Source organism: Terrapene carolina, unplaced genomic scaffold, assembly GCF_002925995.2.
Source record: "Terrapene carolina triunguis isolate 2854851 unplaced genomic scaffold, T_m_triunguis-2.0 Scaffold580, whole genome shotgun sequence".
NCBI classification, from domain to species: domain Eukaryota; kingdom Metazoa; phylum Chordata; order Testudines; family Emydidae; genus Terrapene; species Terrapene triunguis.
This window is the reverse complement of record NW_020664931.1, coordinates 6,441,868-6,460,509: the sequence shown is the minus strand read 5'-3', so window position 1 is coordinate 6,460,509 and position 18,642 is coordinate 6,441,868. Positions and strand designations below refer to the sequence as shown.

At 44.5% G+C, this 18,642-nt stretch overlaps 1 protein-coding gene across 1 annotated transcript in view; it reads left to right on the top strand.

Moving 5' to 3' along the window:
* The window catches only part of CTNND2 (catenin delta 2), a 731,680-nt gene that overhangs the window by 527,399 nt on the left and 185,639 nt on the right, over positions 1–18,642 (top strand). Inside the window, exon 10 of the mRNA XM_029913318.1 lies at positions 14,697–14,880. Within this exon, the coding sequence (XP_029769178.1) occupies positions 14,697–14,880 (184 nt within the window). The remainder of the gene's footprint in view (positions 1–14,696; positions 14,881–18,642) is intronic.

Genomic DNA, 18,642 nt, shown 5'->3' with positions numbered 1-18,642 from the left:
GGGCAGAAGGTACAGCAGATCCTAGTACCTCAAAACCACCAGAACACTGTATTAAGTCTTGCTCATAGTCATCTTTTTGGGGGGCATTTGGGGGTAGAGAAGACCCTGGCACGAGTCCTACGACGGTTCTTCTGGCCCGGAGTACATGAAGAAGTGCGGAGGTACTGTGCCTCCTGCCCAGAGTGTCAGCTGCACAGTCCCCGTCCCCACTTGAGGGCACCTTTAGTACCCCTTCCCATCATAGAGGTCCCCTTCGAGCGAATAGCCATGGACCTAGTGGGACCCCTGGAGAAGACGGCTCGGGGCCACCAATATATACTTGTTGTTTTGGACTATGCTACTCGCTACCCAGAAGCCGTCCCCCTGCGGAACACGGCCTCTAAAACTATAGCCAAAGAGCTGGTGGGGAGCTTTGCCCGAATGGGGCTACTGAAGGAGATATTAACCGAACAAAGGAACCCCATTTATGTAGAAGCTAATGAAGGACCTCTGTACGCTGCTCCATATACATACCCTGAGAACTTCGGTCTACCATCCGCAGACTGATGGGTTGGTAGAAAGGTTTAACCGAACCCTCAAGGCTATGATAAGGAAGATGGTAAGTCGGGATGGGAAGGATTGGGACACCCTACTACCCTACCTTATGTTCGCTATCCAGGAGGTACCTCAGGCCTCAACTGGGTTTTCCCCCTTCGAGTTATTATACGGGCATCACCCCCGTGGCATACTAGATATCGCCAAAGAGATCTGGGAAGAGGAACCCAATGAGGGGAGAAATATAATAGAGCATGTAATGCAGATGCGAGACCGGATAGCCCGAGTTACCCCTATTGTACGGGAACATTTGGAGAAGGCACAGGAGGCCCAGTGAACCCATTACAATCGCCAAGCAAAAGTGCGACAGTTCCAACCAGGGGAACGGGTTATGGTGTTTGTACAGCAGAAAGCAAGCTTCTGGCCCAATGGCAGGGGCCCTATGAGGTGGTTGAACCCGTGGGAGAAGTAACCTACAAGGTGCGGCAGCCAGGACGCAGAAAATAAGAACAGATTTATCACGTTAACCTTCTGAAACCCTGGCATGCACAAGAGGCATGCACAACGGTCCAAAAATACCTAACCCAGGAAAACAAGCCTTCCAAACAGGTGAGAGTGTCTCCCGATTTAACACCAGACCAGAAGAATGAGGTGTCTGAGATGATCTTCCGGAACCAAGATGTGTTCTCAATAAAACTGGGTCGAACAACCGAGACATATCACCACATCGTCATGAACCCTGGGGCCAGAGTAACAATGAGGCCCTATCGGGTGCCAGCGGCAAAAAGGGAGGAAATAAAAGCAGAAGTAAAAAAAATGCTGGAGTTGGGGATCATCGAAGAATCCCACAGTCAGTGGTCCATCCCAATCGTGCTGGTGCCCAAACCTGATGGCACCACAAGATTTTGCAACGACTTCCGGTGACTAAACAAAGTATCCCAGTTCGACGCGTACCCCGTACCTCGCACAGATGAGCTAGTGGACCGTCTGGGTAATGCCCGGTACTTGACTACCCTAGCCTTGACAAAGGGGTACTGGCAGATTCCCCTTGCAGAAGATGCAAAGGAAAAGACTGCATTCTCTACACCAGAGGGTCTTTTTCAATATACTGTCCTCCCTTTTGGACTACATGGGGCCCCAGCTACCTTCCAGCGCCTCACGGACAAGCTATTACTCCCGCATAACAGTTATGCTGCTGCCTACTTGGACGATGTGGTCATTCATACCCCAGACTGGGAAACCCACCTGGAGAAGGTGGAGGCAGTCCTCGATACCTTCAGGTGAGCTGGCCTTACAGCAAATCCTGCCAAGTGCGCTGTAGGGTTTACAGAGGCCAAATATCTTGGCTACATTGTGGGAAAAGGTCTGGTAAAACCCCAAGTGAACAAGTTAGAGGCCATCCAAAATTGGCCCTGACCAAGTCGCAAGAAACAAGTCCGGGCGTTCCTAGGTATGGTGGGGTATTACCGACGATTTATCCCCCACTTTGCCACAAGGGCAAGCCCCCTGACAGACCTAGTGAAAGCCCGTGGACCTGATCTGGTGAGATGGTCTGACGCAGCAGAGGAAGCATTCACAGACCTACGGACTGCCCTCTGCAGTAACCCTGTACTGATAGCCCCTGATTTCACCAAGGAGTTTATCCTGCAGACGGATGCATCGGAAGTAGGGTTGGGGGCCGTTCTATCACAGATGGTCGGGGAGGAGGAAAACCCAATTCTATACCTCAGTCGGAAACTCCTTCCAAGGGAACAAAAATATGTAGTGGTGGAGAGAGAATGACTCGCTGTAAAATGGGCCATGGAAACATTGCGCTACTACCTGCTCGGGCGCAGATTTGTCCTCGTGACCGACCATGCCCCTCTTCAATGGATGCAATGGAACAAGGAGAAGAACACAAGGGTGACCAGATGGTTCTTATCCCGCCAACCTTTCCAGTTCCGTGTGCAACACAGAGCAGGGAGCCGTCATGGCAACGCCGATGGCTTGTCACGTGTGCATTGTCTGGCATCCCAAGCTGCCCAACCCCTTGGCGTTGAGCAGGGGGGAGAGATATGTGACAGACCCAGACCAGTGGGGTACAGTAGTCTGGTAGAGGGCAAATATACTGGTCACTGGATGAGTAGTTTTCTGTTCCCTGAGTGACCAGAGCAGGGGCTGCATTAGAGTAATCAGGAACCTGTTAGAACCAGTTAAAGCAGGCAGGCTAATTAGGACACCTGGAGCCAATTAAGAAGAAGCTGCTAGAATCAATTAAGGCAGGCTAATCAGGGCACCTGGGTTTTAAAAGGAGCTCACTTCAGTTTGTGATGCGAGTGTGAGGAGTTGGGAGCAAGAGGCGCAAGGAGCTGAGAGTGAGAGGGTATGCTGCTGGAGGACTGAGGAGCACAAGCGTTATCAGACACCAGGAGGAAGGTCCTGTGGTGAGAATAAGGAAGGTGTTTGGAGGAGGCCATGGGGAAGTAGCCCAGGGAGTTGTAGCTGTCATGCAGCTGTTACAGGAGGCACTATAGACAGCTGCAGTCCACAGGGCCGGAACCCGGAGTAGAGGGCGGGCCCGGGTTCCCCCCAAACCTCCCAATTGACCTGGACTGTGGGTTCTTCCAAAGGGGAAGGTCTCTGGGCTGTTCTCCAACCCACATGGTCAATCTCTGAGGCAAGAAAATCCGCCAATAAGCCCAGGACCCACCAAGATAGAGGAGGAACTTTGTCACAATGGATACATTTTTATTTAAAAGTTTTGAATTTTTGTCAAAATTGTGCTTAGCGCAGGCTTCAAGGAGGACTAAATCCAGAGTGTGAATGGCAGACCTTGTTACAAAATATATTATAGAAACATCACTGCTGCACATAAAATTATGACTTGACATACATTTGAATTTTAAGATTTCGTTAGTAGGTAAAAGTCTGTTTCTTACAAGAGCATCAGCCTGGCATTCAGTTGAGTGTGAGCCAATGGTACCATTTAGATGTCTAACTTTCGAATTAGTTGTTGTAATCAAGTAATGAGATGTCTGCTTTAATCCACAACTGCAGTAAATTGTGGGTGCAAAATTGTGCTTTCTTGGTTGGAGCCTGTTGCTGAATAACAGCTCCTGTATAAGTAGATGGTTACATTGGTGAGAGGTGCTATACAATATCCTTAGACAAATAGACGCGTGTAAACATTTTGAAAATCTTCTCTGTTATATGCATAACATCCATTAGACTTCATTTGTGAAGTGTTTTCTAATAAGCCTCTTATTATGGGAATGGTGTTTTCACTCGCTCTTAAATAGCATATTGGAACCAAAGTCTTTATTTTGAATAGACTGAATTATTTTCCTTCTCAAGGAGAATTTGAATCGTGAGATCACTCTCCTGCTTTCCTTTCACTTAGAGTTTGCTGTTTCTCTGTGCAAAATGAATATAATATGGGACAGACTTAACTTCATCACTGTCAGGGAAAAGAGGCTATCAGCAGAAATACTCTTTCTTTTTCACTATAACTTATTTCTCCTCTTGCATTAATCTCCCCAATGTCTAATGTTAAATCTAACAACTACCTGGCAGACCTGGTTGACATCTCCTCCCCCTCCACAGTTATATATGTATATTATTTTCAAGGTATTCAGCAAACAAGAAGAAGTAATGGTGGGCCAAATGCAGATCATGTGTAAGTGGGTTCAACTTTACTTCAGTGACTAGAGTTACACGAGATCAAAATTCGGTCCAGCTAAACTTTCTAGCAAAAGGTTTGAGATTAAGTTTCTAGCAACACATTCAGGCAATATTAAAATAAACCATTTTGTTTTTTTAAAACCAAAACACTAGATGCAGCTTTAGACCAGGGAAAGCATAGCTGAGATACAGAATGTTAGGCTTTCACATATCTGACCTTGGTAGTGAAAATGTTTCTGTTGCAATTCAATAAAAATCAAATCTGGATCCTAACATTAAAAAAGTGAATGTTTATGTAGTAGTATTCACCCAGGAAGCCTGCGTATCACAGCATCTTTGACAGTGAATTCTATATTCTAGATTGCAACTTGACTTATAACCCCCACTTGCACAAACTTTCTTGAAAATGTTCCTTCTGAGCAAGGGTAGCTCCAGGCACCAGCGCACCAAGCGCGTGCCTGGGGCGGCAAGCCGTGGGGGGCGGCCTGCCAGTCGCTGTGAGGGCAGCAGTCAGGCGGCCTTCGGCAGCGTGCCTGCAGGAGGTACGCTGGTCCCGTGGTTTCGGCGGCAATTCGGCAGCGGGTATGCCGATGCTGCGGGACCGGCAGATCACCCGCAGAGACGCCGCCGAATCCGTGTGACCAGCGGACCGCCCGCAAGAATGCCGGCGGCGGCCACCTTACTGCCATGCTTGGGGCAGCAAAAAACATAGAGCCGCCCCTGCTTCTGAGCTGAAACATTGTGACTTGTACAAAGAAGGAGGAGGAGTTAGGTTCGATCTATTTGGTAATCAGACACAAATATATCTCCCCAGAATTTTTAGCATAAAAATAAAAAAATCACTGAATTTACAAGTTCAAACTTTATTTGTTGCTAATCCTCAATGAAGAATAGTTGTAGGTAATGTTTTGAGGAAAAAAGAATCCCAAAGTCCAAACAAAAAATTTGACAACAGTAATTTTTGGCACATATGAAAAATAGGCAATTAAATTTTCTGTTATGTTAGTGCAGAGTGAGTTGTATTATGTAACTAGAGTAGTGTAGTTTACACATTAGAGTTGTAAAAAAATGTGTAAAATTCTACACTGCCACACCAGTGATTTTGTCTTCAGTCTTTGTTGTTGTTTTGTTTTGGCTAACAATAACCCCAACCATAAAAACCCAACAAAGACCCAAATAAACAAATGCTTGTTAGTTAAACATTAAGGCTGCAAATGATAATACCCTTTTGACCATAAGGAGGAGTGAGTCTAGATTACTAACATGAGTAAAGCTTTGTGAGAACAGGACCTGAATTAATATACAGTATTTGCAGTATGAGTGAGTTAATATTGCTGTTAGAACCTTAAATTTGCAATCCAAAACTTCTCGATGTTCAAGGCCCCCATTCTGCAAACATTCATTTCAAAGGGAACACCAGCCCAAGTTTTCATCCTTCACTTTGTAATACTATAGATATTTTATATTAATTATGGATCTTAATTCTAAAAAAAAGGGCACAGTCAGAAGACATTTAATAACTGATCATGATCATGTGTGGCTTATATGCTCAGGTTGGAGCCTGCATCCCCTCAAGTCTTGTATACTAAGTGAGAAACTTATGTGCCTGACCCTTGTCTCCTCCTTTCACATGAGCCTTTGATGCAGACACAAATGAGGGAATCACCTAGTTCTCCTGTGTCCATTACAAAATTCAAAAAGATCTGCTTGTGATGGGTGTGGGAGCTGCCTCCTTGACATTGCACTGTTCCTGTGTCAAACTCTATTTGAAAATGTCATTGGTTTAAGAGCATTAACATCAAATCAAACACACTTTAAAAGGTGGTGGGATTTTTTTCCCCTGTAGAAAATCTCACTGTGACAATTTTTCATCTTGACAGTTCAACTAGCCAAGAAACAACAGTGCTTTAATACTAGGGAAAGCTGCAATATTAGGCAATTGCCTTTAAAGTACATCACTTTAATTTCCTTGAAGTTGTGGGTGACTCCTATGGTTAGAAAAGAACAATTTTATTAAGATAGATGCACATTTTTCAGTAGGATAAATTCTGCCATCCACCTGTCTATCTTGAGCTCAGCAGAACTGATGTAGTGTGTGTGGAGCCCATGTGAGGAGTGGGGGAATAGCCTGCTACAAGGTAGATCCAACACCCAGTCCTCTGGGTGGAGCAGCCTCATGACCACAGAGACTTCTGAGCCTTGAAACTAAAGCAAAAGTTACAAAATGACTCTCTGGCACTCCATGGCCTGTGGGGGAGGATTCATTGCCTCGTTGGACCCCAGCAAATGTCCCTTATAGTTTAACCTCTGGACAGAATATTTTGGCTGGGTACTTAGCTCTTGTCACATACATTGGGTCAATTTTCAGTATCACTGTTTAAGGATACAAATACACAGTCTTTTCAAAGTTGTTTTTATGCATACAGTCAAATGTGAGGGCTCTGAGGTGTCTCTGATTTCAGCATTCCATATTCTCCATCTAGAAACAGTTTATTTGGTGTAGATGGAAAGAAAGAGAGAGGTGGAGAATGGAGGAGTTAGGAAGGAGGAAGCTTGTTTCTTTCTAAAGGTCAGAAATTAAATGCAAAAAAATACATTAATACAATTTTAAGAGTAGAATATTAAATGCACCTAATTCAGAAAAATCTAGGGGTTTGGGTCCTGCAGCATTCATTTATCCACATTGTTCATACTGTATGTTTTATTGTATGATTAATATTTTACAGGAAAAACAGAAATCAAAAATACATAATAGCTATGTTGTTGGGATGATGTTCCTGGGTGAACTTTAACCTTTCATTTTCTTGATTTGTGTTTACATTTGTAACCTTAATATTGTGTTTATGTGAGGGTTGTTTGCCTTTTTATAACATAAGATGGCATTGAAACCTGTGCTGGATATTTAACACTCCTTTCCCTATTCTGGACACGGATTCCAATTAGGTCCACATTCTGATCTTGGATGTACGTGCGATACCTGGTTTTTAATTGATGTGGTATCCGAGGGTAGCGTTTGGCACATCAGGTCACTATCTGTATGAATATTGGAACTGGAATATTTCAGACACTGACCAAAGCTACAATAAAGAGTTTAATAATCAAAGATGAATTTGAGTTTCAAACTAATCAGGTATTCAGTTTTTTCTTTGGCCAGATAGCTTGATTAAATTTAGCCTCTTCCAAAGTTCCCACATTTTCTGTTATTTTTACCCACTCCTTGAATAATGGGCTATTATGTCCTTGGTCATCTTCTTGTTTCTAATGTATTTGTAGAATGATTTCTTTTTATCCTCTGTCTCTAGCTCGTTTGATCTCGTTTGTGCCTTGGCCTTTCTGATTTTATCCCTACATGCTTGGGTTGTTTGTTTATATTCATCCTTCATAATTTGACCTACTTTCCACTTTATGTAGCACCCTTTCTTGAGTTTCAGATCATTGAAGATCTCCTGGTTAAGCCAGGGTGGTTTCTTGCCATACTTTATATCTTTCCTATGATGTGGGGTAGTTTGCTCTTGTGCCCTTAAAAATGTCTTCTTGAAAAATTGCCAGTTAACTGTTTTTCCCCCTAGACTTGCTTCCCTCGGAATTTTACCTACCAACTCCCTGAGTTTGCTAAAGTCGGTCTTCTTTTATAAATCCATTACCTTTGTGCTGTTTTCCCTCCTACCATTCCTTAGAATCATGAACTCTACCATTTCATGATCTCTTTTGCCCAAGCTGCCTTCCATTTTTAAATGCTCATCCAGTTCCTCCCTATTTGTCAAAAACCAAATCTAGAACAGCCTCTCTCCTAGTAGCTTTCTCCATCTTCTGAAATAAAAAATTGTCTCCAATACTGTACATTCCAAGAACTTGTTGGATAATCTGTGCCCTTCTGTGTTATTTTCCCAACAGATGTCTGGGTTGTTTAAGTCCCCCATCACCACCAAGTTCTGTGCTTTGGATGATTGTTAGTTGTTTAAAAAAAAGCCTCAGCCACCTCTTCTTCCTGGTTAGGTGGTCTGGGTAGTAGACCCCTACCATGACATCACTCTTGTTTTTTACCCCTTTTCTCGTTACCCAGAGACCTTTCAACAAGTCTCTCCTATTTCCATTTCAACCTCAGTCCAAGTGTATACATCTTTGATATATAAGGTGACACCCCCTCCCTTTTTTCGCTGCCTGTCCTTCCTGAGCAAGCTGTACCCTTCTATACCCATATTGCAGTCATGTGTATTATCCCATCAAGTCTCTGTTATGGCAACTGTGTCCTAGTTGTGTTTATTAACTAGTTCTTCCTGCTTATTCCCCATACTTCTTGCATTAGTATACAGACATCTAAGATACTGATTTGATTTCCCATCTATGTTCTCTCTTGTTTCTCCCTTATCCCCGCTATAACAGCCTATGCTCCCCTCAGGTTCCGACCCCTCTCCCAGGTCACCATGTTTTTGACTTACCTGTGGGCTTTTGTATCCTGCCCCCATCAAACCTAGTTTAAAGTCCTCCTCAGTGAAGGCTCTCCCATTGCCCCAAAGCAATGTTAAATATAAAGTACATATAGTGGGTTCACCCAGGGATCAGGATTTGCAGTGCTGGAGCCAAGGAGGCACACTGGCTTTGGGAAGCTGACTGACCTGAACTTTTTCTCTTCCTGTGAAAGGGGAGGAAGGATTAATCAGCTAAAAAGATACCCCAGGATAATACCCTTCAAATACTGTGTACAGTGCTCAGAAGAGGGGTGGGGCACATTGTGGCAGCTAAAATAAGATATGATGTCACCGAAGAGGCACCAGAGACCAGGGCTGAGGAGTAAGAGCAGATAACAGATAACATATGAGGCAATGAAAGACTGGCCAGATCCCAGAGTGGAGTTGAGCTGTTTCTGCCTTGCCAACAACTTTCTTCCCCTGCTCCAGCAGCTGCATCTCACTGGCTTTGTCTACACTAGGCAAATGAGTGTAGATAGAAAATATGTTACCTAAGCCCTTGGTTACATACAAACGTTGTGCCACATTACCTATGCTGATATATTTAAAGTGGAATGACTCCCCTGGTGGGGACACAGTTATACAGGTGTAAAGGTGCCTTATACTGATATAGTTATTCCCAAATGGAAGTGGGGGATTAAGCTATACCATTAATATGCACCATACTGGTATATGTGCATACAGACCCAGGATTGTACAAATATAATTCCTTCAGTAAAAAAAAAAAATCACACCACTAACTAACAGTTATACTGGTACAAAACCTGTGTGTGGACCAGGCCAAATACATTGTTAATCACCATTTAGCACCCACTGAAGACGAAAAACAGTTGGATTTAAAAACTTGTGATATGGTCATGGTAAAAAAGGGTTGACTATGACCAGTTACCGTGTTTTTAAACAACTTCTTTTATCTATCCCAGAGCTATGTCTACATTGGAAAGAAGCTGTATTTTTAACATACTAACTAATGTGTTAAAATCCAAATGTAGACATGCCCTTGGCAAGCCTAGGGTATGATAAAGTAGATTGACAATATTAAGTAGTTTACTAAAAAAGGGGGATCCAAGGTCTCTGCCTTGAACACCTTACAATATATATAGGCTGCACGCAAATGGATAGACAGGATGCAATGAAAGGAAATGACTGAGGAAAAAGTGATATTGAGAATACATCTAGTTAATTCCTACTCCCCTTCTTCTCACTCTGCAAGGCCATCTATTGATAGCAAAACTTTCCAGTTACAGTCAGGAGTCATCTCCATTGGAAAACCAACCCATGTTTAACAGGGTAGACCCAGTTATACATGAGCATTGGGTGAGTTGCAAAGGCCAATTCCCTGCCCTCTTGAGGAGAGATAATGGTATTCAGGCACTTGGGTAGACAGTCGAGAGATGGGAGTTGGATCCATTTCTGCCTGGCCTTGCTGTTAGGCTGTTCCACACGCATCTATTGTGCAAGGAAACAAATTGTGTCAAAGCTTTCAAGGCAGGCTCCTTTGATGCAGTCTGCAAAAGCTTCAGTGGTGGACTCTTTGCTTTAGTGGGTTCAGGATGCACAGCTCCTTGGCTGTGAGCTTACGTAGCCACACACACTGCTGATAGGTAGTATGCTTAGATACATTTCAGCCATGTAGGAGAGAGGCTTGGCACACAGCAGGAGGTGCCTGAGATGAAATTCCGTGAGGACCTTTTTTCTGCCTCCTGATCAGCCAAGGAAAGGGCTTTTCCTCCTCCCCAAACTGGTACTGTGTCTCCTGGGGAAGTGCTTCCAAGCTATCTTTCCCCAGTTTACGCTGGTGCCACCCGTCCTTGAGTGGGGAAGGGTATCCAGGGATGCCCTCCTCCCACTGCTGCAACTGGATGAGAAGAGGGCTCCTCCACTTGTGATTGGGGAGAATAAATGTTTCAGAGACATGATCCGTACCTTTTAAAGCCTTAAATGTAGATTTGAAGCATTGTCACAATATGCCAGGATTGTCCTATTGCTCCTTCTGTTAACAGGTGCTGGAACTCTGCAAGGAGCAGCACGTTCATTACTGCTGACTCATTGGGGCAGTGTGGCTTATTAGATTCCACCCTGACAGCAGGATTTCGGACAGTCAGATCTGGTGTGGTGGTATCCTATGATTAATGTTATTGTGGAGTTAAAACCAGACCCCAGCATGGGTGACTTTTTGACTCTCTGGTGAGTGTGGAGCTCGGTGGAGATTCCAGCAGCTTACAAACATCAATAGCTAGGGTGACCAGATGTCCCAATTTTATAGGGACAGTCCTGATTTTCGGGTCTTTTTCTTGTATAGGATCCTATTACACCCCACCCCCATCCCGATTTTTCACACTTGCTGTCTGTTCACCCTATCAGTAGCACCCCCTTATGGAGAGAAAGTTCTTATGTGAAATGTCTAGTGTATATATAAATAAGGCAAAGGAGCTTAAAGAATATCACTAATGACTGTCTCAGTCATTAGTAAATGTCAGCATGTTGTTGTGGGTGAGGTAATAGCTTTTATTGGACCAACTTTGGCAGGTGAGAGAGACAGGCTTTTGAGCTACACATAGCTCTTCTTCAGCAACAGAAATTGGTCCAATAAAAGATATTACCTCACCTATCCTGTCTCTCTAATATCCTGGGACTGACATGGCTACAACTACACTGCATATAGCATGTTGTGGAGATATTTATCTGACCTTACTTTTAACCAGCAAGAATGTTCTGGAAGATAAGAGAATAAGGAAATATTAACATGGAGTAAGGGGGGGGGGAAAAATCAATGGGGATGTTGTGAAGGCCAAGATTATAACAGGGTTCAAAAAAGAACTAGATAAGTTCTTGGAGGGTAGGTCCATCAATGGCTATCAGCCAGGATGAGCAGGGATGCAAAACCATGCTCTGAAGTGTCCCTGGCCTCTGTTTGCCAGAAGCTGGGAATGGGTGAGAGGGGATGGATCACTTGATGATTACCTGTTCTGTTCACTCCCTCTGAAGCACCTGACATTGACCACAGTCGGAATACAGGATACTGGGCTAGATGGACCTTTGGTCTGACCCAGTATGGCCATTCTTATGTTTCTTATGGGATTATGCACATGGTTAAGTGCTCAGCAGGATTGAGGCCCAGGTTTCTGCTTCCTATGTGCCTCTTTAGAAGGAGTCAGTGGATATACTCCTATTGACTTCATTGGGCATTGAATCAATTATGGGTCTCATTTTCCACTGCTATGCACTGTGGATATTACTTACACTTGTGCAGAGTGGCAAGTAAGTATCAAAGGTGACTGTGATGCTTTGGTATTATTTTACACCCACTTTGCAGAGATGTTAATAACTATACCACAGGAGTGGGCATACTACAGCCCCGGGGCCACATCCAGCCCTCCAGACGTTTTAATCTGTCCCTTGAGCTCCCGCTGGGGAGCAGGGTCCAGGGCTTGCCCTGCTCCAGTGCTGCAGCCGGGGAGCGGGCGTGGGGCTTGCCCCGCTCCACGCAGCTCCTGGAAGCAGCAGCATGTCCCCCCTCTGACTCCTATGCCTAGGGGCAGCCATGGGGCTCTGCACGCTGTCCCCCAGCCCACCCAACTTCCATTGGCCGGGAACTGCAGCCAATGGGAGATGCAGGGGCGGCACTTGCGGAAGGGGTAGCGCACAGAGCTGCCTGGCAGCGCCTCCACGTAGGAGCTGGATGGGGGACATGCCGCTGCTTCTGGGAGCTGCTTGAAGCATGCACCTCTGCCCTCCTCCCATGCCCCAACCCCCTGCCCCAGCCAGGGCCAGCTCCAGGGTTTTTGCCGCCCCAAGCGGCGGGGGGAAAAAAAAAAGCCGTGATCAGCGGCAGCTCCACCGCACCGCTTTCTTCTTCGGCGGCAGGTCCTTCCCTCCAAGAGGGACCCGCCGCCGAATTGCCGCCGAAGAGCCCGACCTGCCGCCCCTTCCCCTTGGCCGCCCCAAGCACCTGCTTGGTGAGCTGGTGCCTCGAGCCGGCCCTGGCCCCAGCCCTGAGCCCCCTCCTGCCCTGAAACCCCTCGGCCCCAGCCCAGAGCAACTCCTGCACCTCCAACTCCCAATTTTGTGAACATTCAGGGCCCACCATACAATTTCCATACCCAGATGTGACCCTTGGGCCAAAAAGTTTGCCCACCCCTGCTATACAAGGTGCCGGGCAGTGGAGAATTAGAAACTTTGTGTATAATGAAAACATGCTGATAAAATCTTCATAGCTGAGGCCACGGAAAAATGGAGTTCAGTAGCTGTGCAGATGCATATTCTCTTAAAGAAATACAGTATTTCATTTGCTGTTTGAAAAAAATAATTCAAAGGGATGTTTGAAGAAAGAAGTTATTTTTAGACGACAGCAAAGTAGTATTTATGTTGCAGCTTTTTCATTTTTCTGGCTCTAATGCTGACAATGAGTTAGTTACCTGCTTACTATATATGGAATATTTCAATCAGGTCATTTGTTATCGAAATAGTTACCCAAATGACTGACATTAATCAGTATGTACAAAAATATGCAATTTTATGTATGAAATATGTACAGGAAAATTAAGCATATAAATAAAACTAAAAAATTCATTGGTTCATATTTACTGTAGGTCACTTTCACATCTCAGAATACTGCAAAAAGATTTAGCAAGAACCATTTCTCTACACTGTTTTTTTTCCATTTTATTTATAACTGTTTTGTCTACTTTCTTTATTTTTATGTTTAAGTAACTCAAATTATATGGTTTGCTTTTGATAGTCTATCCTTAAATACCAAAATGTGAGAGTAGTAGTCTCTTTTGATGTAATCTTTATGGCTATTCCAAGAAATTTTCATTTTATTGTAATTTTTCATTTGCTTTTTGTAATTTTTGAATCTTAGCACAAGGTATCTCTTTCAAATAAATTATCTTGAGTGTTTGGACCTCTAGCCTTGTTACCTGTGGATAAGATTTGTAATGCTTATATATTTTGTTAATTAACTAACACAATTCTAGCTCTCTCTCTATGAATATGTAGGCCATACATATATTAATAAAACTAATTATATTCCAGCCTTGCAAAATTGTCATGAACATTTACCAGCTGAGGCACAAAATCTACTTCTATGTCCTGTGCCATAATGACAATGGAGGAAAAAAGATAATTGACTAGCCCGTAAAAATGATTTGTTCTGGGTGAACAGAATTTTGCAAGGCTGTTACACTTCATGTGAGTTGTCAAAGGAGATCCTGTGGTAGATTTGTAGCTAGAGCATAGCCTGGCCACTCCATTCAAGTATCAGAGGGGCACCTATGTTAGTCTGTATCCACAAAAACAATGAGGAGTCCAGTGGTAACTCCCAGTAACACCATCAGTTTGGGCTTGAATAGGGAGTGGGAGTGGCTGGCTCACTACAAAAGCAATTTCCCCTCTCTTGGTATTGACACCTCCTCCTCAATTCTTGGGAGTAGACCACATCCTGACTGAATTGGCCTTGTCTACAATGGTTCTCCACTTGTAAGGCAACTCCCTACTCTTCATGTGCCAATATATATTTAAGCCTGTATCAGTTATTTTCACTCCATGCATCTGATGAAGTGTGTTTTCTACCCACGAAAGCTTATGCCCAAATAAATGTTAGTCTTTAAGGTGCTACTGGACCACCCCATTCAAGTTACACAGGAGATCCTAAGAGGAATTAGTTCCATCTTTGTAGTTGCCGGTGGATGGCAGTCCAATCTGTAGCACAAACTTGTTCTGTTATTTATTTTTATTAATTTTTAATAAAAAATAGTAGCTAAATCACAAACATGCTGACCAGTTGTCAGCCTTAACCCTGATAAACTTCAGGGTTGCTGTGGAGACTCAGTTTATTTTTAAAGGAAAATTAAAAGGTAACTTCTTAGTGGGGCAGTATTTAGTCATCACTGATCCTTCAGACACTGTGCAGACTTTCTTTGGTATGCAGTTTGATTAAGAATAACAGTGCCATGAAAAGTAATTTCAAAACAAGAATTGCTCTCTGTTGTCACCCGGAAGTACTAATTATTAATCATTTGCTTTTTGTAGGAGTTCTCTGGAATCTATCCTCTTGTGATGCACTGAAAATGCCAATCATCCAGGATGCCCTTGCAGTGTTGACTAATGCAGTGATCATCCCTCACTCGGGATGGGACAACTCGCCCCTCCAGGATGATCACAAAATACAGCTCCATTCATCACAGGTGCTGCGCAATGCCACTGGGTGCCTAAGGTGAGTCAGCTGAATCATGCTGTTTTATTTTGAATTTCCATTCCCAACACCCCAAATATATTAAACTTGGTTTGCATTTCAGCAGGGAAGATGACTTTTCATATGGTAGCCCTTAAATCTTGAAATTTATTCCATAGATAAGCTTCAAGCCATTCAAGAACAATCTGTACACATTTTTTAAAATAGTTTTGACCAATCCCCTGCACCAAAGCATGTTGCAGATGTTTTTCTACTACTTGTAGATTGTCTCATTCCTCAGTTGCTTAAATGGTGTCAATATGTTCTCATTATCACTCTGCAAGAGGGTCCAGACTCACCCCTGCGGCACCTCCTGCTGGTCATCCAGAGAATTAGCTCACCAGCTTCTGGAGCACCCTCTGCAGGCCAGTGATCAGACTTGTCCTCTTCTGTACTGGCCCCTGTGTCCCTCCCAGGACCCGGTGCCCCTATTACTGGGTGCTGCCCCCTAGCAGTACCCACACACACACTAGGTCTCCCCTCCCAGGGGAACCCCCACCCACTATCCCCACCTTGCCTCAGCACTAGGCCACTGCCAGTCACCAACTAGCCCCCACTCCCTGGGGCAGACTGCAGTATAGGCCACTCATCACTGGCAAGGAGGGTTTGGACCTGCTGCCTTGGCCTAGCCCTGGGCTGCCCTCTGCAACCCCCAGTACCCCTTGGCCTATTACCAGGCTGCAGCCTGGGGCTATCCAGGCTGGAGCTCCTCAGCCTTTCCCCAACCCTGCTCCACTGAGGTACCCTCTCTAGCTCCCTGCAGCCAGGCCCTTCTCTCTCTGAAGGCAGAGAGAGACTGTGAGCTGCCTGCCTCCCAGCCTCTTATATAGGGCCAGCTGGGGCCTGATTGGGGCATGGCCCAGCTGTGGCTACTTCCCCAATCAGCCCAGTGGCTTTTCCCTTTGCCCCAGCCAGGGCTGTTTTAAACCCCTCAGGCAGGAGCGGGGTAGCCACCCCGCTACACACTCCAACTTAATTAGTGTACAAAGTAACACAGACGCTTACAGAAAGGAATGTTTGAATGCCTTCTGAGTTCCAAATGCCATTAAATGTAATGTGACTGTATAAAGCAGCTGGGATTTTTTTATGCAAGAAAGAGTGATGAAAAAAGATGTGTAGAAATAAACCAGCCCATTTAATACTATGGGATGGAAATACACAAACTGTTCCTTAACAGGTATCTGCTACCCTTGAATATCTGTTGTTAATTTGTGATGTGGATGTAGAGAAAAAAGTAGCAAGATCAGGAACTGTTTCTTCCCTGACAAATTTATATAAAGGGATTGAGTCAGAAACTCCTGAGTTCTAGTCTTGTTTCTTGCACTGACTTGTTTACTTTGGGCAGGTTCCACAACCTCTGTATATCAATTTCTCTCTCTGTATAATTGAGATAATATTTATCTACCTCACAGGGTTATTATAAAGATTAGTTAGTTAATGTTTGTGAATCACTCTGCAGAAATAATATGCTATATAAATACTATGTATTATTGGTATTATTGTAATTGTAACTGTCAGTGTAGCTCCAAATGTTTGGTATATGCAATTAGGTGGGGTGTTTTGCTATTTGCTCCATTACCTATCTATCATGAGCCATGAGGTGGGTTGGTTGGTTGGTTTCTGGTGAGTTATTTCAACCTCGGAAATAGCATCAGAAGTTCTGTGGAAAAATAATAGTGTTTGCTTGACTAATGTTATGATGCTATCACAAGAACAACTGGTAATACTTCATAAATGTCTGCTGATATTGAACTTAAAATTGCAGTATGTAATGGCTACGTGAGGTATTTTGGAACGCCTTAAGTATGTTAGGTATTTGCACTCTTCTGATTTTGAAAGGAGTTTGGTGACATATCTTGGACTTGTGTTCATGTTTCAAGGCACTATAGAGTATTATTGTAAAAGAAGTACCCATTCCCATGATATCCAGAAAGTGTTGGACTGATTGTCATAGAATATCAGGGTTAGAAGGGACCTCCCTCAGGAGGTCATCTAGTCCAGTCCTCTGCTCAAAGCAGGACCAATCCCCAGACAAATTTTTGCCCTAGATCCCTAAATGGCCCCCTCAAGAATTGAACTCACAACCCTGGGTTTGGCAGGCCAATGCTTAAACCCCAAGCTATCACTCCACCTGTTAAATAAGGCTAAGGTTTCCTTGCAATATACAGGAAGGAAGTTGTTTTTCACCCCAAATGGGACATGAACCCACAATCTCTGACTTAGAAAGCCATTACCTTATCCTTGTGGGTACCCGCTGTGATGTAGCTGGTTCTTATTCTAGTAGCATCCTTGATGGTAGTTCTGCTCTGTGTTCCCACTCTAAAGTCACCTTTTCCTGCTTCACTTTTTATCAGTTAGTGCAGGGGTGGGCAAACTTTTTGGCCACATCTGGTTGGGGAAATTGCATGCAGGGCCATGAATGTAGGGCTGGGGCAGGGGGTTGGGGTGCGGGAGGGAGTGCGGTGTGCAGGAAGGGGCTCAGGGCAAGGGGTTGGGGTGCAGGGTGTATGAGCAGGCTCAGGGCAGGGGGTTGTGGTGCAGGAGGATGTGGGGTGTGGCAGGGGGCTCAGGCCAAGGGTGCGGGGTGCAGGAGGGGTTTGGGGTGTGGGCTCCGGGGTGGCAGCAGTGTGCAGCAGGGCTAAGGCAGGCTCCCTGCCTGCCCTGGCCCTGCGCTGCTCCTGGAAGCAGCCAGCACCACGTCCCTGTAGCCTCTGGCGGGGGTGGAGGGTGGCAGAGGGCTCGGTGCAGTGCCCTCACCTGCAGGTACCTCCCCCGAAGCTCCCATTGGCCGTGGTTCTCCATTCCCGGCCAATGGGAGCTGCAGGGGGCGGTGCCTGCAGACGACATGGGGACATGGTGCCAGCCACTTCCGGGAGTGGCACGGGGTCAGGGCAGACAGGGAGCCTGCCTTAGCCCCGTGGTGCCAAGGGCCGTAGTTTGCCCACCCCTGAGTTAGTGGGATGTGTAAGTGCAGACAAACTCACAGAGTTGATCTTCACTATGCAATACCTCCTCCTCTGATAAACTGCAGATATTAATCTAGAGGCACAGAACATTCAGAAAGCATTAAACTGGTTTATGCTTCAGAACATCAAGAACTTTCCCGTTTACCTTCCACAAGTCTCTGTTCTAAACCTGTCACAGTGAGGAATGCTAAGCATCATGTAACGTGAAGGGCAGAAATGTCCCACTAATCACTTGATGTATCTTGGAATGATGTCCTCTGAGCTATTTTTGTGTCTTAGGTGATAACGTCCTATTGGGCATTTAAAAATATATGTATATTTTAAAAGTAAAATCATCAGCATCCTGTATGTTTATCTGTGAAAGGGCAGCTCATTTCCTGCTTTCCATTAATCTCTCTGTCTCTGTGTTTTGTGAGATTGTAGAATGAGAGAAGGAGCATAATGTCTTTGAGAAAAAGACTACAATGCTTTGAGCCTTAGAGTACCTGACAGCATATTGCATCCAATGCATAGTTTAAACAATTTGTTATACTATATTTTAAGTGTTCCCACTCAACTTTAAAGGCCATCATTACTTCTTCCTATTTATGTCTAGATGCATGTACCCTCTGGTGCACATTTGTGATAACCTGTGGGTCTCACAAAGAAAGACAGATAATATTTAAAGCAAGATGATATAATAGCTTCCAGGTTGAGCCTGTTTATGCATATCCATTTGGTTTCAAATATGTACCTTTATGGAAAGCACATTATCTTTTTCTTTGAGACATTCACTTTC